The 24,174-nt window shown below is 52.7% G+C and overlaps 3 protein-coding genes across 3 annotated transcripts in view; 2 read left to right on the forward strand and 1 right to left on the reverse strand.

The window, feature by feature from the left end:
- Positions 1 to 24,174, reverse strand: part of LOC135306179 (zinc finger protein 850-like) — a gene marked incomplete at its 5' end in the record, with an annotated part of 412,436 nt that overhangs the window by 112,215 nt on the left and 276,047 nt on the right. The gene's annotated exons all lie outside the window — the stretch shown is intronic.
- LOC135305961 (olfactory receptor 14A16-like) lies at positions 1,228 to 2,160 on the forward strand. The gene has a single exon (XM_064429538.1). It carries the CDS (start codon positions 1,228 to 1,230, stop codon positions 2,158 to 2,160), a length of 933 nt encoding a protein of 310 aa, XP_064285608.1.
- Positions 15,235 to 16,620, forward strand: LOC135305644 (olfactory receptor 14J1-like). The gene has a single exon (XM_064429383.1). The coding sequence runs from the start codon at positions 15,690 to 15,692 to the stop codon at positions 16,617 to 16,619; it is 930 nt and encodes a 309-aa protein (XP_064285453.1). The 5' UTR covers positions 15,235 to 15,689; the 3' UTR covers position 16,620.

A 24,174-nucleotide genomic window follows, 5' to 3' on the forward strand; every position in this document is an offset into this window, starting at 1 on the left:
GCCAGCACACCCCACAGCCTGGGGGATGTGCCAGGAGGACTCTCCCAATTTCTCTGTGGCAGGGGAGCAGGAGGAGGAGGATGTGCTGCAGAGCAGGGCTGCCCTGGGCACCCTCAGAGGGACAGGGCAGGATGGCTCCTGCTGCCAGGGACGGCTGCAGGGGGTGAAGCTGGGGCTGCAGCCAGGACTGCCCAGGGCTGTCCTGCAGAGCAGGTCCTGCAGCCCTCAGGGCTCTTGGCCAGCCCAGGGGATGTGCCACCTGCCAGGGGCAGCTCTCAGCCTGCCTGGCAGCTCCCCATGGACACTGCAGGGGAGAAGTTGGAGGTGGCAGGAGCGACTCCCATCAGGGCAGATTCCTCCTGCTGTGGAGATGGTGCTGCATGGCCAGGGCTGCTCTCAGCTTTCTCCTAAAGGGAAGGGGCTGTCAGCTTTGGCTGTGTCACTGAGACTCCTGCACTGTCAGCCTGGGCATGAGCAGATGTGCCTCAGATCTCCCTCAGAAATTGCCTCCTCAGCCTCCTCTCCCTACAGACAGCAGCAGCAGCACCTTGGCTTGCAGCATCTCTGTTTGTCTGCCCTGTCCTTAGGGCCCTGCTGCCAGGGAGATGCTCCTGGGCAGTGCCCTGTGCTGGGAGGGGTCTGCAGGGCAGAGCTGAGTTCCCAGGGCTGGGCTGGGCTCTGGCAGCACTGGCAGGGACAAGGCTCGGGTAGAGAGAAACAGCTCCAAATAGGCACAACTGCAGGCAGCAGACAGCCAGACCAACCTTTGGCATCCCTCCCTGTCCAGCTGCACAGGGAAAGAGAGAATGGTTTGGAGAGATTGATTTTGAAACTGGAGTGTTCAAAACGGCCACATTATTTTTAAGTACACTTTTAAATTTGTCCATCCTGTACTAGAGGCAGGTGAAATGAACAAAGGACACCTGTGTGGGACCAGCAGGTTTGACTGCTCTGGGGCACAGGGAGCCCTGTGTTCCCTCTGGGCTCCCCAGTGTTCAGGCTGAGAGCAGTGCTAAGAACAAGACATCAGCCCCTTCTAGAAAACATGTAATTACTTAGCAGCCAAACCTAAATTAACAAAAAAAAAAAAAGTAAATGAAATTTCCCCAAAGAAAGAGAAGCAATTTTGAGTGATTGTGCAAGAAATTAGCAGAGGATTGACTCAAGGTACTTTGTCCAGATTATCAATGTTGTCTTTGAATAGCTCACAATACCCAGAGTGAAGAAATGTCCAACAGCAGTTCCATCAGGCACTTCCTCCTGCTGGCATTGGCAGACACGTGGCAGCTGCAGCTCCTGCACTTCTGCCTCTTGCTGGGCATCTCCCTGGCTGCCCTCCTGGCCAACGGCCTCATCATCAGCGCCGTAGCCTGCGGCCACCACCTGCACACGCCCATGTTCTTCTTCCTGCTCAACCTGGCCCTCAGCGACCTGGGCTCCATCTGCACCACTGTCCCCAAAGCCATGCACAATTCCCTCTGGGACACCAGCAACATCTCCTACACAGGATGTGCTGCACAGCTCTTTCTGTTTCTCTTCTTCATTTCAGCAGAGTATTTTCTCCTGACCATCATGTGCTACGACCGCTACGTGTCCATCTGCAAACCCCTGCACTACGGGACCCTCCTGGGCAGCAGAGCTTGTGCCCACATGGCAGCAGCTGCCTGGGCCAGTGCCTTTCTCAATGCTCTGCTGCACACAGCCAACACATTTTCCCTGCCCCTGTGCCATGGCAATGCCCTGGGCCAGTTCTTCTGTGAAATCCCACAGATCCTCAAGCTCTCCTGCTCACACTTCTACTTCAGGGAAGTTGGGGTTTCTGTTTTCACTACCTTGTTAGCATTTGGCTGTTTTGTGATCATTGTTTTCTCCTATGTGCAGATCTTCAGGGCTGTGCTGAGGATCCCATCTGAGCAGGGACAGCACAAAGCCTTTTCCACCTGCATCCCTCACCTGGCTGTGGTCTCCCTATTTGTCAGCAGCTCATTTTTTGCCTACACGAAGCCCCCCTCCATTTCCTCCCCACCCCTGGATTTGACAGTGTCAGTTCTGTACTCGGTGGTGCCTCCATCTCTGAACCCCCTCATCTACAGCCTGAGGAACCAGGAGCTAAAGGCTTCAGTGTGGAGACTGATGACTGGATGGTTACAGAGACATTAAAATGCTTGGCAGTTTCTGTAAGTCACTTGTAATAAAATCATCTTTAATGGGTCTTATTCAGTTTGGTGGTTTGTTTGTTCTTTTATTTCCATTGTTTTTGTTTTTAATATTGTACACAAAAAAAATGCCAATATTTGGTGCCATTTTTGATATTATTTCTCTCCAGCTTTGCTGTCACCGACACACTGTGTCAATGAGGGGTTGTGCTCTTGATGGCTTCAAGTGTACTAATGGATCTCCCAGCAGAGTTTACACCACAGATCCCCTTTTATTGCCTTCTCTGGAGCTGCAGCAGCAATGTCTGTGTGCAGAGCTGGGGCAGATCAGTGCTGGCCCAGCAGCTGTGCCCAGCAGCAGCAGCAGCACTTGGTGTTGCCAGTGCTGCTGCTGTGGCCCTGCCCCGCTGCCCTGCTGGCCCTGGTGTTGCTGCAGGGCCTGAGTGCTCTCGGGGCTGGGCACAGTCCTGGGGGTGGCAGTGCCGGGGCTGCAGCAGGGACAGGCCATGGGCACTGCTGGGGCAGCGCTGACGCCTCAGGCCAGGCCCTGGGGGCTGCAGGCTCCTTGCCCAGGCTCTCTCAAGAACACAGCCAGGCCAATGCTCAGCACAGAAAAGCCCCAGGGTGAGCAGCCCCAGGCTGGCCGTGGGCAGGCTGGGGGCAAACAGCATGGCTGGGGCTCTGCAAGGGCCCTGGGGGAGACGGGAAGGAGCAGCAGAGCAGGAGCTGATCCCTCAGGTCCTTTTCTGCCTGGCTGCTCTCCAGCCACTCTGTCCCCAGCCTGTAGTGCTGCACGGGTTGTTGTGGCCAAAGTGCAGGACCGGGCACTTGGTCTTGTTCAACCTCACCTTGTTGGATTTGGGCCCTGGATCCAGCCTGCCCAGGGCCCTGTTCAGAGCCCTCCTACCCTCCAGCACATCCACACTCACACCCAGCTTGGTGTTATCTGCAAATTTGCTGATGCTGGACTTAATCCCCTCATGCAGATCATCAGTGCAGATATTGAAATCCACACTGGCTGGCTCTGATCCCTCGGCCATCCTGTGGGTGCCCTGTGATGGCACTCAAGGTGATCTGTTCCATAACCTTGCCGGCACCCAGGTCAGGCTGACAGGCCTGGAGTTCCCCAGATCCTCCTTCCAGCCCTTCTTGGGGATGGGCTCATGTTGGCACCTCCACTCCTCTGGGGCCTCCCTGTGAGCGAGGACTGATAGTAAATGATGGAGAGCAGCCTGGGGAGCTCATCCACCAGCTCCCTCATGCTCCTAGGATGGATCCCATCTGCTCCCAGAGACACCTGTGAGCACCTGAGTGGCTCAGCAGGTCCCCAGCTGCTTCCTCCTGGATTCCAGGGGCTGTTCTGCTCCCTGTGCCCATCTACCAGCTCAGGAGAACACTTGTCCTGAGGATGGCCTGTCTTATTGTTGAAAACTGAGGCAAAGAAGGGGTGAAGTACCTCACCCTTTTCCTCATCTTTTGTAACCATATCCCCCACAATAAGAAATACAGATTGTCCTTAGCCCTCTTTTTCCCATTAATGTACTTAAAACATTTTTATTATCCTTCACAGAAGTATCCAATTTACGTCGTAACTGAGCTTTCACCTCTCTAATTTTCTATCTGCACAACCTAACAACATCCTTAAACATTTATTGATTTACCTGCCTCTATGTCCAAAGGTGATGCACCCTCTTTTTAACCCCTAAATTCCTGCAAAAGCTCCATGCCCACCCAAGCCAGTCATTTCTTTCTCTGGGTCATCTTTCTGCAAAAAGAACAACCTACTCTTGCTCCATCAAGGTTTCTTTGCTGAAGTGTGTCCATCCTTCCTTGAACCCTTTGTTTTTAAGGGCTGTTTCCCTTAAAAGAATCAGTACATGATTTGGTACTCCCCAAATCTGCATCCTCAATAGGCTAAAGTCTGCCCTCAAAAGTCCAGTGTAGAAGGTTTATTGATGCCCCTCCTTCTTTCATGGAATATTTAAAAACTCAATAATTTCATGGTCACTGTGCCCCAAACAGCCTCTGACCAGCACTTCTCCCACCAGCCCTTCTCTGTTCATGAACAGCAGGAGACAGAGCTTTCCTTGGGAGTGGGAATTGCAGGAAACATCCCCAAAGTGCAGCTTGGAAGGTTCAGGCTGGAGCTGAGGAGAAAGCAAAGTCCCTGCCAGGGTGGAATTGTGGTGCTCGAGGTGTGGCAGCGTGAGGCTGGGCCATGGCCGGCTCTGTGTGCCAGGAGCCGGCAGCGCTGGGTGCCGGGAGCCCAGGGAGGGCACAGAAACACTGGGTGAGAAATGCTGGGGCACAGCGAGAGGGGCGAGTGCAGCCGGCCAGGGCACAGGAGCAGCACGCACAGGGGGCACAGCCTGCAGGACAGATGGCCAAGGGCTGGGCAGGGCTGGCAGGGCCACAGGCACCCAGGCCTTTGTGCCCTGGGCTCGGGCAGCGCCTCTGGAGGCCCCACAGCAGGAACGTTCCTGGCAGGGGCTGCACTTTGGCTCTCCCTCGGCCTCCCTGGCCAGGCTGGCAGGGGCTGCAGGTTGATGGCATTTGTCCTTGCTGCCCCTGACATCCCCCTGCCCCACAGAGAGCCCCGAGCCACCCGTGAGGGACAGGCCCTGCTGGCCCAGGCTGGGCTCAGGGCTTGGCCTTTCTGCTTCCCCCAGCCAGCCCAGGCCTTGCTCAGCATTGCAGTTCCCTGCCCAGAGCCTTGGGCTCCCTGCACTCCTGGCCTCAAGGATCTGCTCTCACCAGTCCCTGGGAGCCTTTGGCATTCCCTGCCCTCACTGGGGCCCAGCCGTGCTCCAAGGCACTTGGAGTTTTGCTGCTGACTCCTTGAGAAGCTTCTTCATCCTTCTCTCAGTGCCTGAGGCTCCTGGACTCAGCCCCAAATCCAACATGGGGATCGTCAAAACACAGAAAGCTCTTGAGGGCTCTTTCTTCAGTGCTCTTCATGTGTCCATGGCTTGTGCAGCTGATTGGAATCAGTGTAGAGTTCCTTTATGGATGAAAGATTTCAAAGTGCTCCTCATTAATTTTTTTTTCTTTAATCAAGTATTTTTTTATGTTCCAGTTCAGAGAAGAGCTGATAGAAGCATTCCCCAGCAGATCTTGATGCTGAATGTCTCCTTGGGAGGTCTGGGTATGGAGAAGAATGAGCCCCTTGAGGGCTGACCCTGTTTGGACAAGCTGCTCCTCACCCCCAGCCTCACCATGTCTGCAATGCGTGGCTCCTCCCTCTGGGCAGAGCACCTCACAGTGGGGTGATGTAATTTTTATCAGTCCTGCAGTGACACTCAATGGCCCATTAACAAAAGATATCTCCCTGGAGGGAGGATTGATTTGTTGAAGAGATAAAGAAAACTGCCCAATTAACAGAAAATAACTGCCCTACCTCTGACAGATGGCAAATACAATACACACATTATCTCTCAATCCAGAACAACAGGATTTCAAATTTTGGAATTTAACTTAACATTGCTCAAATCTGACAATAATGAATCTTAACTTTGCTTAGTGTTATCAACCCGGAATTTGGATTAAATTAAACATTACAGAATCAAAAATTAATATCCTTAAAAGTTATACATATAACAAAATTTAACTTATTCTGATGCTATTAATGGAAAAAAGGCACTGAAAAGTTGAACAATCTGGGATTGAAATAACAGCATGATAGATTTACTGGAGGGATTAAAAGGATGTAATGAATGTGTCATGATTTCATGTAATTTAGTTTTTAGAGAAGCCCATGGTAGCCACAAATTTTATGCAAGCATAAATTTACTAAGACCTTTTAAAGTGCAGTTTTACTAAAAGAAACAGCAATGTGGAATGTGGCAAACTGCCCAGCAAACCAGCAGCTTCTTGAAATTGTATTTAGTGTCATTCCAGATGGTCAATTTACCAGCATTTCTGTTAAAGAACCTCCGGCCAGTGCCGTGGTGGGGGGGCCTGGCGGAGCCACGCCGGGGGCTCGGGGGAACCGCGCCGGGAGCAGCCGAGCCACGCACCCCAAAGCGCCCGCGGTTCCCCCTCCTGCCCCAGAGCCTGTGAATGTGCCTCCGTGCCAGAGGGAAGGGGCTGGAGATCTCTCCAGTGCATACCCAGCAGGACGGCATTGGCAGAGGGGTTGTCCTGCAGCCAGAGGCCATGCTGGGCTGGGAGATGGAGCAGGAGAGAGGGGGAAAGGGGCACTGACTTCCTCCTCACCTGCCTGAGTGTCTCGGGCCATCTTTCTCTTCCCTGCAGCCTTCTCCTCCACTTGGCCAAGGTTTGGTAATGGGAAATCCTGGTTTGGGGAAAAACAAGGGATGAGCACAGTGAGTCTGAAGGTCCTCTGCCCAAGTCCATCTCTAGAAGTCACCTGGTGTCCATAAAAACCTTCAAAAAGCGGAAGTGATTAAAAAAAAAAAAGGCACCAGGAGTGTCCCATTTCCAGTCTCATCCCTCTGGGTCTCTGGTGGTGCCTCCTGTCATGGCTGCTGAGGATCCCCGGCCTCCCCAGGGATGAGAAGGTCAGAGCACCCCCCCAGCCTTAAGCACCCTCAGCGGTGAGAGGGACACAGAGCCCCTGGTCCCTAACCCTGCACAAGCATTCCCTGAGGCCAGAGGGATGGAGAGACCCCCGAGCAACCCCCAGGGCAAGGGGACAGAAACCCCTGAGCATCCCCTGGGCTGAGAGGGACAGAGACAGCCCCAAGCACCCCCTTGGCATGGGGGTGAGCATCCCACTTCCTGGGCTGAGAATAATGGAGACCCACTGGGGAATGGCCTGGGGTGACAGGGACAGAGACACCCCTCCCATGCCCCTCCCAAGCATGGCCCAGGGCAAGAGGCGCAGAGACCTCTTCAGCATCCCCTGGGCACTGGACAAAATAAACTTGGCAGGAATTAAATTTAACGCTGCATAAATCACTTGGATGAAGATTTGATTTTCTCACAAGTCACATGAGAGGAAAAAACAAATAAATCCCAAAGATTAATAAACCAACAATAGAAGCAATTCTGTGGCAATTCCAAGTTTTATCAGTTCCTGTACAGCCCCAGCTCAGCGGCTGGCAGTTTCGCAAAAAAGAAAAGTGGAAATTTGGCCCAATACAGATTATTAAAAGGAAGGGAAAGCACTGTGGAGCTGTCATGAGTGTGACAGGGACGAAGAGAATAATGATTCTCACATTTGGCAAAGTCCCCAAGCCTCTGAATTTGGGAGTTATTTGGGAATTTAGCTCCTTGAGCTGGGCACTTCTAGCAGCATTGTGTTCCACATCTTGAGGTGAATGAACCTTGTCAGCCTCACTGGTATCATTTGCTCACATTCCTCCAGTGATTTGAACAAACGTTTCAAAGATGGACAACAATATATTTTCTTTACACTGGCCACCCACAACAGCCATTTTCCTCATCAGTTCTCCCACAAGTTGCTCAGAGGAATTTGCATCCAAGTTTCCAAGAGGTTCTCTGGAAAGAAAGAGCCCTCCTCCCACAGAGGAGGGAACCATGCTGTTGTCAAGGTCAGAGAACAGTGCCTAAACTCACTGTGCCAAAATATTGTACACAATCTGGTTAAGAAAATTGTTAGAGATTCCTCTGCCCCAGTTAAGGTGCTAACGAGACCAAATGCAAAATAGATTTTATTGAACAGTCAATGTGAGGTAGAGAGAGATGGAATAAAAGAGAAAAAAGGGAGAGGGCAAGAGAGTGACAGGGACAGAGACCTCCCCTGGGGTGCAGCAAGCGTGACATTGTCCCCTGTGTGTGTGACCTTCTCAGAGTGAGGGTTTTACACCTGAGCCAGTTTGGGTAGGGGGGGTGGTGTTCACCTCCCCAGCAGGGATTACCCCACTGTTTCAGGTTGCAGTGCAAGATGTAACCAAATGCATGTTTTCCATCACCACCTTTAGAAACTGTTATAAACAGGCGGGCAGTGTTCTTTATCTCTTCCATGACTCAGCCCTGATAACGCCCTCCAGGGGCTCTCTTCTGTGAACGGGCCATTGAGTATCCCTGCAGGACTGGTAAAATGACATCATCCCATTGTGGGATGCTCCGCCCAGGGGGAGGAGCCAAGCATTCCTACCTGGATATAAGCGGAGGCTTCTGACACCAGGAGCACCTTGGCTACTGGATTCCCAGAGGACAAGAGCTCCATAGGCACCATTGGACCTTCAGAGGAAGACCAGACCCTTCTACAGGATCACTGCTTTGACAGAATCACTTTCATCACTGCAACAGGATTGCAGCCACCATTTAATGGGACTGCTACCAGCACCCTGAGCAACAGGGTGCCAGGTTATATCCTGACTGTGTCAGTTTAAGGCAGTGTTTCTGTATCATTGCCTTGATCTTAATTTTCTTGTTAAATTGTAATTCTGTCTTAAAATCTCCCCCTGGTTTGCCTTCAAACCAGTACAAAACTCAATGTACTAATCTCTTGTTTTCCTCCCAAAACAGAATTTCACATCCCAAACCCACTGCCAGATGGAGGAGATGGCTGTGAGGAAGTGGAAGATGCCTCGAGACACTCAGGCAGGTGAGGAGGAAGTCAGGACCCTTTTCCCCCTCTCTCCTGCTCCATCTCCCTGCGCAGCACAGCCCAAGGCTGCAGGACAGCCCCACTGCCAACACCGTCCTGCCAGGGATGCACTGGGGAGATTTCCTTCCCCTCCCCTCTGGCACGGAGGGAAATCCCATCCTCTCCTTGCCCTGTCTTCCTCAGACAACAAGCTGAGAATAGAGACCAGGGAGGACAAATCCCCATGGCAGAACCTCGTGAAAGAGGCAGATTTGAGCGGCTCCATGGCACAGGAATCTAACAAGGAGGAAAATTCCCTGAGATCCCGCAGGAGGAGGGGCTGCAAACCCAGCCCAGGGTGCTCTGAGGAGGAAAGACCCACCCTGTGCCAGGAAGGTGGACAGAGCTTCAGCCAGGGATCGGAGATGGTGGTCCATGAGCAGCTTCATGATGGGGAGAAGCCCTACAAGTGCTTGGAGTGTGGGAAGAGCTTCAGGCAGAGCAGCACCCTGATCAGGCACCAGATGATCCACACTGGGGAATGGGCCTACGAGTGTGGGGAATGTGGGAAGTGCTTCAGCTGCAGCTCAAAACTTGTCAGGCATCAACGCATCCACACTGGGGAGAGGCCCTACGAGTGTCCTGAGTGCCAGAAGAGTTTTCACACCAGCTCGAATCTCCTCTGCCACCAGCGGATTCACACAGATGAGAGGCCCTTCCGCTGCTCTGACTGTGGGAAGAGCTTCAAGTACAACTCCTACCTCATGAAGCACCAGCGCATCCACACTGGGGAGAGGCCCTACGAGTGTCCCCAGTGTGGGAAGAGGTTTCACATGAGCTCCAATCTCCTCCAGCACCAGCGGATTCACACAGATGAGAGGCCCTTCCGCTGCCCTGACTGCGGGAAGGGCTTCAACTGCAACTCCCACCTTGTCACCCACCAGCGTATCCATACCAGGGAGAGGCCCTACGAGTGTCCCCAGTGTGGGAAGAGCTTCACCCAGAGCTCTCATTTGAGCAGACACCAACACAGTCACCAGTAAGGGAAGACATGCAAATGCTGCAACTGCAGGAAGAGCTTTGGGCACTGCTCCAACTTCATCCCCCATGGGAGAAGCACATTTGGAAGGGCCCTGGTGATACGTGTTCACTGTGATCCATGCTGGGAAGACACCTGTTCGTTTTCCTGCCCCTGCCAATGACATGATGTGAGCCTGAAGAACATGAGGGTCTGGCCAGGGATGTGTCATTACATTCACTCTGACCTCAGATCATTGCCAGGGGCAGGAAAGATGACACTGTCTATCTCCCCCTGAGGAGAAGGGTGTCCTTCCTAGGCAGGAGAAAATTATGGCTGGGAAGATACCGTTGTGTTGTAGATACCGTTGTGTTGTAGTTTTCCCTTTTTTAAAACCCTTCTGTTGTCAATATGGTTTCTCTTACTGTTTGTTTTTTATCTCGTTGCTGTTCCAAATAAATTGTTCTTATCCCAGGCCAGGATCTTTGCCTTTTGTACTTTCCATGGGAGGTGGGAGGGCAGCAAGCGGCAGTGTGGATTTAGTGGGAGCAGGACATTGGGGAATCCCATTCCTAAACCCCAGCCTGTGGAAACCGAGCATCCCAGCTGGTCCCAGCCCTGCTGGCCATGGCAACAGCCTTGGGAGTGGGTCCCTGGCTGGGGCTGTGGGAACCTCTTCCCTCTGGTGCCCAGGGACAGGACTGGAGGGAATGGCTGCAGCTGAGACGGGGCAGGCTGAGGTTGGATCTCAGGAAAAGGTTTTTGCCCAGAGGCTGCTGGGGCACTGCCCAGGCTCCCCAGGGAAGGCTCCCAGCTCCAGGGCTCTCTGAGCTCCAGCAGCGTTTGGGCAGCGCTGCCAGAGCCAGGCTGGCATTGTTGGGGTGTCCTGTGCAGGGCCAGCAGTTGGACTCCAGGATCCTGATGGGTCCCTCCCAGCTCAGCCAGTTCTGTGCATCTGGGATCCCATGACCCATAGCAACAGGGGGCTGGTGATGGTTGCCTGTTAAGGATCAGATTTGTCACAGGCCCTCAGAGGGGTTCCATGGGGACTTTCCAAAAGTCTCCAGGCTGTTCAAGAGCTGGAATGTCACAGGCAGAGACAGGGGCTCCATGGACACCTCCCAGGGGTTTCTGGGGTTGGTAAAGAGCCCTGTGTACAGAGGCAGACACAGCCATTCCATGGTGATATCCCAGGGAACCTTGGGCTGCAAAGGCACCCATCTGTCACAGGCACTCACGGGGGCTCCACGGTGACATTCCAGGAGTCCCCAGGCTGCCAAAGAGCCGGGATGTCCCAGACACTGACAGGGGTTCCTGTCATAGGCACAGCAGGAGCTTCAGGCAAAGCTTCATTTCTTTACCAAAGAGCCGGGATGTCCCAGACACTCAAAGGGGTTCCTGTCATGGGCAGAGTGGGAGCTTCAGGCAAAGCTTCATTTCTTTATTGGAGAAACTCCTGTTGAGACATGATGTGGAGAAATTACTTCCAACAGCCACCATGGAACCTCAAATCCCTGCAGGACCCCAAGACTTCTAAAATTCCTTCTAATAGAGGAGACTGGGAGAGGCTGCATCCAATCCCAGCCCCAGGGTTTGTCAAAGGTTTATGTATAAAAGATTGGAGAGGTGGAATTGAACCTTAATGCAATTTGTCCCACACGATTAACAATGGAATACCAGATAAATTTCTATAAATACAGCCCTGATGGATTGTGATCATGATTAGTCAGAAAGATCTTAACCACAGTACTGGAATTATAACAGTTATTAGAATATAGTGCTCCAGGAAGCAATTTTGAAGTCAACAGGGCCTTGCAGGAGTTGTTGGAGCCCATTGCAGGCAGAGCCTCCTGCTCCAGCAGGAACTGCCTTTCCTGTGCCATCAGCAGGGCAGGTCCCGCTGCAGGAAAAGCCCCAGGCCAGCCCCAGCACAGGGAAGGGCTCAGGCACAAGGGCAGAGTGCCGTGCTGGGAGCTGTGCCAGGCAGAGCCTGAGGCACCAAAGGCACCTTGGCAGCAGCAGCTGCTTGCAGGCCAGGGCCAGAAGCCTCCCTTGGCAGCCCGGCCTGGTGGCCAGCACTGCAGAGCTGCTGCCTCAGGGCTCATTTCTGCCTGGGCTCTGAAAAGCCACTTCTGCTCCAGGAGCCTGCCTGGGAAGCCATTGGCCCCAGCACCTTGGGGACAAGATATGAATGACAAAACTCTTCATGCCAGCAGAGACAAGGCAGGGGCAGAGGAAAGGGGAGAGCCAGGCCCAGGGCACAGGGCTGCCATGGTGATGGCTGTGAGGTCACTGCCCCTGCAGCAGCCTGGCTGCCCTCAGCAGACATTCTGGCCAAAAGCATTGTGAGGGCACCCAGCACACCAGAGAACCCACACAACAGGAAATCTGTCCTTGGGGATGAGGGGGTTTTACTGTGTCAGGCTGCACAAAGGTCCGGCTCTTGTGGAATTCCTGGGGTTGGGAATCCACTTTTCTGGGAAAACAGTTGCAGTTTTGTGCCACTCTCATCATTGCAAAATATTTCCTCGTTTTAACAAAAGTAAATCCACCCTCATTCAGTTTAAAGACATTGACCCCTGTTCTGTCACTGCAAGATTTGGGAGAAAATAACTTTGACCACTTTTTTTCTATTTTCACAGACCTTGAAGAGGACCCAAAAATCTCCCAAGATGGGGTTTGGAGGCCTCATCACATAACCAGGATGTAGAGTCTGATAGCTCTGGGCCCAGTGGTTTGGAGACTGAGGACAGAACAGGAGTAGTCTGAGAGGGCTGGAAGGGTGGTTTCAGAGAGGCTGGAGCTTTTCTTCAAAGAGGATATAAGCATGAGAAGGCAATAATGGCACCAAGGGCACCTGGGGAGGCCCAGACTGGACAGCGGGAGAAAGGAATTTCCCTCCCAGGGCAGGGCTGTGGTGCAACACATCCCCCAGAAGGAGCCTGGAGCAGCCCAAGGCTTTGTGTGGGCAGGCAGAGGCAGGCAGGAGGCAGAGCTGCCAGCAAAGGAAGGGGCCAGCCAGGTGGGCCAGCCGGGGGATGACGACAGCCTGCAGGGACAGAGGCACAGGGCAGGGACACCGTAGGACAGCCTGGGCTGCACAGGGCACAGGGATGGGCAGCAGCTGCAAGGCCCTGACAGAGCCAACTTGGGCAGCACTTTGGCCATGGAAGACAGAAAGAGCACCAAAGCCCCAGAGGGTCATTAAAGTCCTTGTGCTGTGTCTGTGCTGCTGAGCTGGGCCGGGCTCCTGGCCCAGAGGCAGCTCCTGGCAAGGGCAGCGCTGCAGAGAGACAGCTCTGGCCAGGAGTAGCTCCTGTGCACAGCCCAGCAGGGCTGGGGCACTGCCAGGGCAGCTCAGGGACACCAGCAGGGCACAGACAGAGCTGACAGGGGCTCAGCACTGGCAGGGGCTGGGGGATGTCCCCGAGGGGCCTGTGTCACAGTGGCACCTCTGTGGCTGTGTCCTAGAGGCACAGAGCAGCTGTGATGTCAGCAAGGGGCTGTGTGACAGCACAGAGTGGGCTGTGTGAGATCACAGGGTGGGCTGTGACATCACAGAGTTTGTTGTGTGAGGTCACTGAGCAGCTACAGCATCATAGAGGAGGCTGTGTGACAACACAGAGCAGGCTGTGACATCATGGCATGGCTGTATGGCATCATAGAGCAGGCTGTGAGGTCAAAGTGTGACATTAGAGATGTGACAGCATGACATCACAGAGAGGGTTTTGTGACATCACTGAGGGGGTTGTGACATCACAGAGCTGTCTGTGACATCATGGAGTAGGGTATGAGGCCATAGAGCAGATCCGGACGTAACAGCTGGTGGCACTGTGACATCAGCGAGTGGATTGTGACATCACTAGGTGGCTGTGTAACATGATAGAGAAGACTGTGACATCACAGAACAGAATGTGACATCCCAAAGCAACTTTCTGACATCACAGAGTCTTCTGGGACATCACAATGCAGCTGCATGACATTCCAGGGTGACATCCCAGAACTGGCTCTGTGACAAAACAAGGGTGCTGTATGACATCCCAGAGTGGGCTGTGACATCACAGGTGGCTGTGTGACATCCAAGGGGCTGTGTGACATCACAGGGTGGCTGCTTGTCCCTGCTCAGCAGCCTGGCAGGGGCCGCCCCATGGTGCTGCCCTTGGCATTGCACATCCCCACATGCCAGAGCCCATCCCGGGAAGAGTCCTGAGGAAGGAGGGAGGAACAGGATCTGCCTGGCCAGGGGCTGGGGCTCAGGCCTTGGCCCTTTGCATTCCTGAAACACATCCAGGTTTATTCAGCACCAGAGACACCTTTGCCTTGTTTGTCCCCAGCTGTCATCACTGCCTCCAGTGTTCTGCTCTGACTGGAACCTGGGGACACTTTCTCAGTCATGTCCCTCAGTGGGACCCATTAAAACTTCAAGAAACTTTGGAGTTTCAATTTAACTTTGAGTTCTGGAGAAGTCTTTGGAAGGCTCTCTCAGGGACTGAGTCTGATGTAAACAACACCCAAGTCCCAAGAGGGTCATTAAAGTCCTTGTGCTGTGTCTGTGCTGCTGAGCTTTAAAGGAACAGCTCTTCCCAGGACCAGCTCCTCTCCCAGCTCAGCAGGGCTGAGGGCTCTGCCTGCAGGCACTGAGGGGACAGGAGCCTGGCAGAGACAGGCTGAGGAAGTCATTGAGCTGAAACTTCACTGGGGGAAAGATCTTCACAGCCCTCCACATGGTGAGTCAGTGGATGCAGGGCAATGTCCCCTGTGCTCCTGGAGGGATCTCCTGAAGCCAGCACACCCCACAGCCTGAGGGATGTGCCAGGAGGACTCTCCCAATTTCTCTGTGGCAGGGGAGCAGGAGGAGGAGGATGTGCTGCAGAGCAGGGCTGCCCTGGGCACCCTCAGAGGGACAGGGCAGGATGGCTCCTGCTGCCAGGGACGGCTGCAGGGGGTGAAGCTGGGGCTGCATCCAGGGCTGCCAGGGCTGTCCTGCAGAGCAGGTCCTGCAGCTCTCAGGGCTCTTGGCCAGCCCAGGGGATGTGCCACCTGCCAGGGGCAGCTCTCAGCCTGCCTGGGAGCTCTCCATGGACACTGCAGGGGAGAAGTTGGAGGTGGCAGGAGCGACCCCCTTCAGGGCAGATTCCTCCTGATGTGGAGATGGTGCTGCATGGCCAGGGCTGCTCTCAGCTTTCTCCTAAAGGGAAGGGAAAGGCTGTCAGCTTTGGCTGTATCACTGAAACTCCTGCACTGTCAGCCTGGCCATCAGCAGACGTGCCTCAGATCTCCCTCAGAAAGTGCCTCCTCATCCTCCTCTCCCTCCAGACAGTGGCAGCAGCACCTTGTCTTGCAGCATCTCTGTTTGTCTGCCCTGCCCTTAAGGCCCTGCTGCCAGGGAGATGCCCCTGGGCAGTGCCCCGTGTTGGGAGGGGTCTGCAGGGCAGAGCTGAGCCCCCAGGGCTGGGCTGGGCTCTGGAAGCACTGGCAGTGACAAGGCTTGGGTAGAGAGAAACTGCTTCAAATAGGCACAACTGCAGGCAGCAGACAGACAGAGCAACCCTTGGTGTCCCTTCCGGTTTAGGTGCACAGGGAAAGAGAGAAGGGTTTGGAGAAAAATATTTTTAAACTGGAGAATTCAAAATGTCCACTTTGTTTTTCAAGAAAGTTTTAAGTGTGATGAGGCTGAAATAGAGAGAGGCGAAATGAGAGAAGAGCACCTGTGTTGTTCCAGCAGGTCTGACTGCACTGGGGCACAGGGAGCCCTGTTTTCCCTCTGGGCTCCCCAGTGTTCAGGCTGACAACAATGCTGAAGATAAGGCAGTAGCTCAACAGTACAAACCCGAACTCAAAATGTTTAGCCAAGTTCAGGAAGAACTTTGCCCTCTCTGGAAGAGAAGTAATTTTGAAGGGATAAAAAAAAACCAAAAACAATGGGATTGACTCAAAGAAATTAGTCCCAGTTTGTCAATGTCTTCTTTGAACAGCTCACAATGCCCAGAGTGAAGAAATGTTCAACAGCAGCTCCATCAGCCACTTCCTCCTGCTGGCATTGGCAGACACACGGCAGCTGCAGCTCCTGCACTTCTGCCTCTTGCTGGGCATCTCCCTGGCTGCCCTCCTGGCCAACGGCCTCATCATCAGCACCATAGCCTGCGGCCACCACCTGCACACGCCCATGTTCCTCTTCCTGCTCAACCTGGCCCTCAGCGACCTGGGCTCCATCTGCACCACTGTCCCCAAAGCCATGCACAATTCCCTCTGGCACACCATAACCATCTCCTACACAGGATGTGCTGCACAGCTATTTCTGTTTGTATTTTTCATTTCAGCAGAGTTTTCCCTTCTCACTGTCATGTGCTACGACCGCTACGTGTCCATCTGCAAACCCCTGCACTACGGGACCCTCCTGGGCAGCAGAGCTTGTGCCCACATGGCAGCAGCTGCCTGGGCCAGTGCCTTTCTCAATGCTCTGCTGCACACGGCCAATACATTTTCTCTGCCCCTGTGCCAGGGCAATGCCCTGGGCCAGTTCTTCTGTGAAATCCCTCAGATCCTCAAGCTTTCCTGCTCACACTCCAACTTCAGGAAACTTGGGCTCATTGTGGTTAGTGCTTTTCTGTTAGTTGGTTGTTTTGTGTTCATTGTTTTCTCCTATGTGCAGATCTTCAGGGCTGTGCTGAGGATCCCCTCTGAGCAGGGACGGCACAAAGCCTTTTCCACCTGCCTCCCTCACCTGGCTGTGGTCTCCCTCTTTGTCAGCACTGATATATTTGCTTACCTGAAGCCCCCCTCCATTTCCTCCCCATCCCTGGATCTGGCAGTGTCAGTTCTGTACTCGGTGGTGCCTCCAGCCCTGAACCCCCTCATCTATAGCCTGAGGAACCAGGAGCTCAAGGATGGAATGAGAAAAATGATGACTGGATGCTTTTCAGAATGAATAAAATACCCCTTTTGTACAGCATAACATTCAGAATTTACAGACTCGGTCTGCCTTTTCATATATTGGTAGTGTGGTGGGTGGATATTTTTGTTTTTCTTGTGGTCATCTTGATCACAACAAAATCTTATTATTCATCCCTCTTCTGTTTAAATGTTTTCCTCTTGAATTTGACTAACAGATTTTTTAAATTGGGAACTGTGCTCTCTGGTCTTTAAACAAAATAAAGGGATCTGCAGGATATGCTTTCTCTGCTACCCTTTCACTGAGTCTTTTGTAAAAGCTGTGATGCTTTGCAGCAGAGCAGCACAGTCAGGGAGCACCAGCACATGATCTTTTCTGAGCTGCTCTTGGCTCCTCTACACTCTCCTTTGGAGCCCTTGTTGTGGTCTGCGTGCTCTGGAAGCAGGTGCAGTAATGAGAGCTTTTGTGGGAGAGCTGACCTTTACCCCAGCACTGCCATCAGCAAAGGGATCTCCTCAGCCCAGCGCCTGAGAGCTTCTGCCACAGTTTAGAGTCCAAGGGTTGGACTCTAAAGATGCTCATTGTTCTCCCAAGGCTCAGTGGGATCAGATCAGAGACTCGGGTCTGCGTCAGGTGTTTCTTGTTGGTGGCCAGTACCCATCAGATGCTGAATGGTCTGTGCTGAACCTTCCTGGGCCTTTCCAGCTTGTGCCAGGGCTGATGGCAGGGGAAGGTTTTCTCCACCTCCTCCTTTTACTTTGCAGTGCCACAGTTTTCTGGGGCATCCTCATGATTTTCTGTGTCATTGGTGCCCAGATCAGTTGTGTGTCCTGAGACATTCTGACACAGCATTTTTTAAACACAATCCTCTCCCCTGCTGAACCCTCTCCTCTACAGCCTCTGGAGCAGAAAGGAGGGGCTTAGGGAGGCACTGAGAGAAGTGCTCAGGAGAGCTGTGAGCTGCACAGTGGAGCTGTGTGGGAATAAAACCCCACAGTCACCCATCTAAACTTGCCCTCAGGACAGGGACAGCTCAGAGCTGTGTCCTGGGCACTCCTCTGGAAGGGCTTTTTGGTGTCAGGGCTGTTGAGAAGGCTGGGCAGTGTCACTGTGAGACCTCTGTCAAACCCCTTGGAAAGGCCAGAGCCATTCCAGAGGGTCCTGGGCACTTCTGAAGGACAGACATGGAACCAGTCTGCAAACAGGACTGGGAGGAGGACTGGGAGAGTCACAGTCTGGTCAGGCTCAGCAGGGAAGGGGATGTGGCAAATCCTCCTGCAGCCATTCCAGGCACTGGTAGGACAAGGCAGGGACTGCAGATCCCCCATGGGAGGGAGAAGAAATGTCTGGGCACACAACATCCATGTGGGATGTTGTGTGCCCAGACTTCAGCCAGGCCTGTGACAGGGTCTGCTGTGCTCTTCTCAGAGCTGTGCTCTCCTCTCAGACTGGAGAGAGCTGGGCTGAAGGGGTGGAACATGGGGTGGGTGGGAATTTGGTTGAACAATGAGGGTCAAATGTCATCTGTGGTACAGAGTCCTCTTGGCAGCCACACCCTGGTGACATCCCTCAGTGACCAGCCCTTCACCACTGCTGGGGAACGTTTCTGTTATCTCTACAATGGGAAGAAATTAACTTTTAATTCCTTTGTGGATGTTGCCAAGTCTGTGACCAAACTCATCTAGTAAATAGTGACTGCAAAACATAACTGGGCAAGATGACTGAGTTAGGTAAATTTGTCTTGCCATCAGGTGCCAAGCAAGCCACAAGAAAAGGCAGGGAAAACTTATGCATCAGAAGAAAGGCAATTCAATAGGGAAAAACCCAAACTCAAACCAAAAAATCCCCAAACCCAATCAAGAAAACCAAAGCAAGACCCACCCACAACAACACAAAACCCCACAAACAAACCAACCACAAAAAGAAAAGGCCACAAACAGAAGAAAAGCAAATCCACAGGAAATCTCTTATCAGCAGAAAATATTTAACCACCTTGTCACAGGAGAAGACTCTGTATGTGTAGGTGCTGTTTTGAAAGAAAAATGTCTTAAAAAAGAAATTAAAGAAATTAATCCCCTACCCACCTTGTCCCCCCGTTTCTCTCAGTTGATTGCTGAACATGGTGCGTCATGGAGTGGGACATCCCTTGGGTCAGTCCAGCCCAGCTGTCCCATCCCTGTTTCCCCAGGAACACTTGCCCACCCCAAGCCCATAGGTTGGGGGATTGCAGACACACTTCATGTGAGGTGAGCACTGTGACAAGGACAGGGGAACAGAACAACATTTACTCTTATCAAGAACAGTAGAACAGAACAGCACAGCCTTGGAGAAATGGATAAAGGATGTAGAAGAGGCAAACAGAAATCACACAAAATGCAAGCAAGATGCCAGCTCAGCTCTGCAAGGCTGACAAAGCAGAAGTTATACAGAACAATAATATTGCCCTTACTCAAAAGTGGGGGTTGAGGAACAGCCACCTAAAAAGGACACCAAATGTTGAAGACAGACCCCAAAGAGCCATATAAGGATTTTTGATAAGGGGAGTAACTATGTCAAATAAATTCAAAGAAAGTGGGGATAGCTAATGAACACATAATCAGTGTGTGTGATAAAAACTCTGTTCATTTGATGCTAAGTAGGCTTGAATGGAGGAAGGACGGCCCAAGTGACCACCATGCTGCAATAAAGAATACCTGCTTTCAAATATTCAAAACTGTGTTCAAAAGTTTCTGTCCTGTGGATTTCATTATCAGTGGTGTCCTTGACTCTGTTATGCCCCACAGTTTCACGATGGCCCCTTGGTTTCATCAGGCCCTGATGTATAACAATGGACCCTTGGTTCCATTGGGTTCCATACTGTCAAAATGTCCTTCTTGGTTCTGCACTGCCACAATGCTGTCCTTGGTTCCATGAGGCCTTGGTGTGTCACAACAGCCCCTTGATTCCATGAACTGCCATAGTGTCACCCTGGTCTCTTGGATGTATCAAAATGGACAACTGGTCACAAGCAGCCCTGCTGTGTCACCATGAATATTTGGTTCCATGGGGCCCTGTAGTGTCACAATGGCCCCTTGGTTCCACAAGGCCTCGCTGTATAACAATGGCCCCGCATTTCCATGAGGTTTTGTACTGTCAACAATGGTTTCCTTGGTTCCATAGTGTGAAAATGGCTGCTTGGTTCCATAAGGTTCCTCAGTGTCCCAGTGGTCTCCTTGGTTCCACGAGGCTCTGCAGTGTCACAATGTCCCATAGTTTCCAGGAGCTTCTGTCCCATCAACCATGTCCTTTGTTCCAGTGAGGTCCCACAGTGTCACAATGGCCCCTTGGTTCCATGAGGTTCCATAGCATCACCAGGGTCTCCTTGAATTTGCAGTATCTCTACGGACCATTGGTTCTGTGTGGCCCTGCTGTGGTTCCTTGGTTCCATGAAGCCCCACTGCTCAACAATGGAATCTTGGTCCTGTGAGGTTCTTATTGTCACCATGGTCCCCTTGGTTCTGGACTGTAACAATGAACCCTTGGTTCCACCAGGTTCTATGATGTCACTATGGTCTCCTTGGTTCCACGAGGCCTTGCTTTGTCACAATGGATCCATGGTTCCATGAGCTTCCATAGTGTCACCATGGTCTCCTCAGATCCACATTGTCACAATGGACAATTGTCTCCATGGGCCCCTGCTGTGTCACAATAAACCCTTAGTGCCATGAGGTTCTCTAGTGTCACCATGGTCTCCCTGGTTCAATGCCACCTTGCAGTGTCACAATGGCTGCTTGGTTCCATGAATTTCCATAGTGTCAGCAATGGCCTCCTTGTTTCTGCAGTGTCATAATGGACCCTCGGTTTCTCGAGGTTCCTAAATGTCACTGGCCTCCTTGGTTCCATGTGGCCCTCCTGTGTCACCACAGCCCCTTGGTTCCATAAGTTTCTGTACTGTCAACAATGGTTCCTTTGTTCCAATGAGGCCCTGCTGTGTCACAGTGGACCCTGGGTTTCATGAAGTTCTTCAGTGTCACAATGGCCCCTTGGATGCATGGATTCCATAGTGTCACCATGGCCTCCTTGGATCTACATTGTCATAATGCACAATTTGTTCCGTGAGGTCCCGCTATGTCACAGTGGCCCCTTGTTTCCATGAGGCCCCACTTTGTCACAATGGATCCCTGGTTCCATAGGTTTTATTCTGTAACAATGGACTCCTTGGTTCTGTGAGTTACCGTGCTTTTTACAGAAGTTTCTTTGGTTCCAACAAGGCCTGGCTGTGCCTCAATGCACCCTGGGTTCCATGAGGATCTGCAGCATCATAAAGGCTCCTTGGTTCCACAGGGCTCCGCTGTGTCACCATGGATCCTCTGTTCCATGAGGTTCCATGGTGTCACCATGGTCTCCTTGAATGGGCAGTGTCACAATGGACCACTGGTTCCATGAGCCCTCGCTGTGTCACAAGGGTCTCCTTGGCTGCACGAGGAACCAAAAACCTTTGCATAAACATTGAGCAACACCTGCTTAACACACCTGGGAACATCTGTTTGCATTCAAAAGAGAGGTTAAAGGTGAGAATGGCACCAGCAGCTTCCATCTGCAGCAGAGATCCAGGGAAAGGACAGGGACAGGCAATTCAGCTGAAAAACTCTGAGAATTCTGCTTCCAGAGATCATTTCTGGTCACACTGTCCCTTGTAGAAAGGTAACACCATTCCAGGCAGCCTGGACTGAGCAGGTGGTTCCTGAGTGGGGTTTGTTGTTCAGGAAATCTGCTCAGGCTTTCCTACTCCTTCCTTACAAGCAGGAAAACAACTGGGCCTGCATGCAGGCAGAGCCCTGAGGAGAGCAGGTGGGACATGTTGCAATGGGCTGGGATGTGGAGCTGCAGAGCTCAGGGGACAAGGTTCTGCTGCAGGGCACAGGGATGTCAGTGCCAGGTGGGCCATGTCAGACATGGTGAGGCTGGGGGTGAGGAGCAGGTTGTCCAAACAGGGTCAGCCTGCAAGGGGCTCATTCTTCTCCATTCCCAGATCTCCTAATGAGACATTCAGCATCAAGATCACTTCTATCACCTCTTCTCTGCAATGAAAAAAAACCAAAAAACAAACCCACACATGAGATTAAAAAACCAAAAATCATGAGGTGCACTTTGTAATCTCCCTCCTTAACAGAACTCCAAACTGACTCCAATCACTGCACAAGCCCTGGACACTTGAAGACAATTGAAGGGAGACAGAGAGCTCCTGAGGGCTTTCTGTGTTTTTATCAGCCCCACGGTGGATTTGGGGCTGGGTCCAGGAGCCTCAGGCACTGAGAGAAGGATGAAGAAGCTGCTCAAGGAGTCAGCAGCAAAACTCCAAGTGCCTTGGAGCATGGCTGGGCCCCAGTGAGGGCAGGGAGTGCCAAAGGCTCCCAGGGACTGGTGAGAGCAGATCCTTGAGGCCAGGAGTGCAGGGAGCCCAAGGCTCAGGCAGGGAAGTGCAATGCTGAGCAAGGCCTGGGCTGGCTGGGGGAAGCAGAAAGGCCAAGCCCTGAGCCCAGCCTGGGCCAGCAGGGCCTGTCCCTCACGGGTGGCTCGAGGCTCTCTGTGGGGCAGGGGGATGTGAGGGGCAGCAAGGACAAATGCCATCAACCTGCAGCCCCTGCCAGCCTGGCCAGGGAGGCCGAGGGAGAGCCAAAGTGCAGCCCCTGCCAGGAACGTTCCTGCTGTGGGGCCTCCAGAGGCGCTGCCCGAGCCCAGGGCACAAAGGCCTGGGTGCCTGTTGCCCTGCCAGCCCTGCCCAGCCCTTGGCCATCTGTCCTGCAGGCTGTGCCCCCTGTGCGTGCTGCTCCTGTGCCCTGGCCGGCTGCACTCGCCCCTCTCGCTGTGCCCCAGCATTTCTCACCCAGTGTTTCTGTGCCCTCCCTGGGCTCCCGGCACCCAGCGCTGCCGGCTCCTGGCACACAGAGCCGGCCATGGCCCAGCCTCACGCTGCCACACCTCGAGCACCACAATTCCACCCTGGCAGGGACTTTGCTTTCTCCTCAGCTCCAGCCTGAACCTTCCAAGCTGCACTTTGGGGAGGTTTCCTGCAATTCCCACTCCCAAGGAAAGCTCTGTCTCCTGCTGTTCATGAACAGAGAAGGGCTGGTGGGAGAAGTGCTGGTCAGAGGCTGTTTAGGGCACAGTCACAATGAAATTATTGACTTTTTAAATATTCTGTAAAAGAAGGAGGGGCATCAATAAATCTTCTACACTGGACTTTTGAGGACAGACTTTGGCCTGTTGAGGATGCAGATTTGGGGAGTACCAAATCAGGTATTGATTTTTTTAAAAAAACAGCCCTTAAAAACAACTAGTTCCAGGAAGGATGGAAACACTTGAAAAAAGAAATCTTGAAGGGGCAAGAGTAGGCTGCCCCCTTTGTGCAGAAAGATGACCCAGAGGGGGAAATGACTGGCCTGGCTGGGCATGGAGCTTTTCAAGGAAAAGGGGAATTAAAAAGGGATTAAAAAGGATATTTCTAGGGATTAAAAAGAGGGTGCAGCACCTTTGGACATAGAGGCAGGTAAATCAAGAAATGTTTAAGGATGTTGTTAGGTCATGCAGAAAGAAAATTAGAGAGGTAAAAGCTCAGTTAGGACTTAACTTGGATACTTCTGTGAAGGTTAATTATAATGTTTTTATAGGTACGTTAATGTCAAAAGGAGGGGTAAGGACAACCTGCATTTCTTACTGTGAGGGATATGATTACCAAAGATGAAGAATGGGCTGAGGTACTTCAGCCCTTCTTTGCCTCAGTTTTCAACAATAAGACAGGCCATCCTCAGGACAAGTGTTCTCCTGAGCTGGTAGATGGGCACAGGGAGCAGAACAGCCCCCTGGAATCCAGGAGGAAGCAGCTGGGGACCTGCTGAGCCACTCAGGTGCTCACAGGTGTCTCTGGGATCAGAGGGGATCCATCCTAGAGGGATGATGGAGCTGGTGGATGATCTCCCCAAGCTGCTCTCCATCATTTACCATCAGTCCTGGATCAGCAGGGAGGTCCCAGAGGAGTGGAGGTGCTAGTGTGAGCCCATCCCCAAGAAGGGCTGGAAGGAGGATCTGGGGAACTCCAGGCCTGTCAGCCTGATTTGGGTGCCTGGCAAGGTTATGGAACAGATCACCTTGAGAGCCATCACAGGGCACCTACAGGATGGCCGAGGGATCAGAGCCAGCCAGCGTGGATTTCAGTATCTGCACTGATGATCTGCATGAGGGGATTGAGTCCAGCATCAGCAAATTTGCAGATGACACCAAGCTGGGTGTGAGTGTGGATGTGCTGGAGGGTAGGAGGGCACTGCACAGGGCCCTGGACAGGCTGGATCCAGGGTCCAAATCCAGCAAGGTGAGGTTTAACAAGTCCCAGTGCCAGGTCCTGCACTTTGGCCACAACAACCCCTGCAGTGCTACAGGCTGGGGACAGAGTGGCTGGAGAGCAGCCAGACAGAAAGGGACCTGCAGGGACTGATGGACAAGAGGCTGGACATGAGGCAGCAGTGTGCGCAGGTGGCCAAGAAGGCCAATGGATCCTGGCCTGGATCAGGAATGGTGTGGCCAGCGGGAGCAGGACAGTGATTCTTCCCCTGTG

Source organism: Passer domesticus, chromosome 8 (assembly GCF_036417665.1).
Source record: "Passer domesticus isolate bPasDom1 chromosome 8, bPasDom1.hap1, whole genome shotgun sequence".
NCBI classification, from domain to species: domain Eukaryota; kingdom Metazoa; phylum Chordata; class Aves; order Passeriformes; family Passeridae; genus Passer; species Passer domesticus.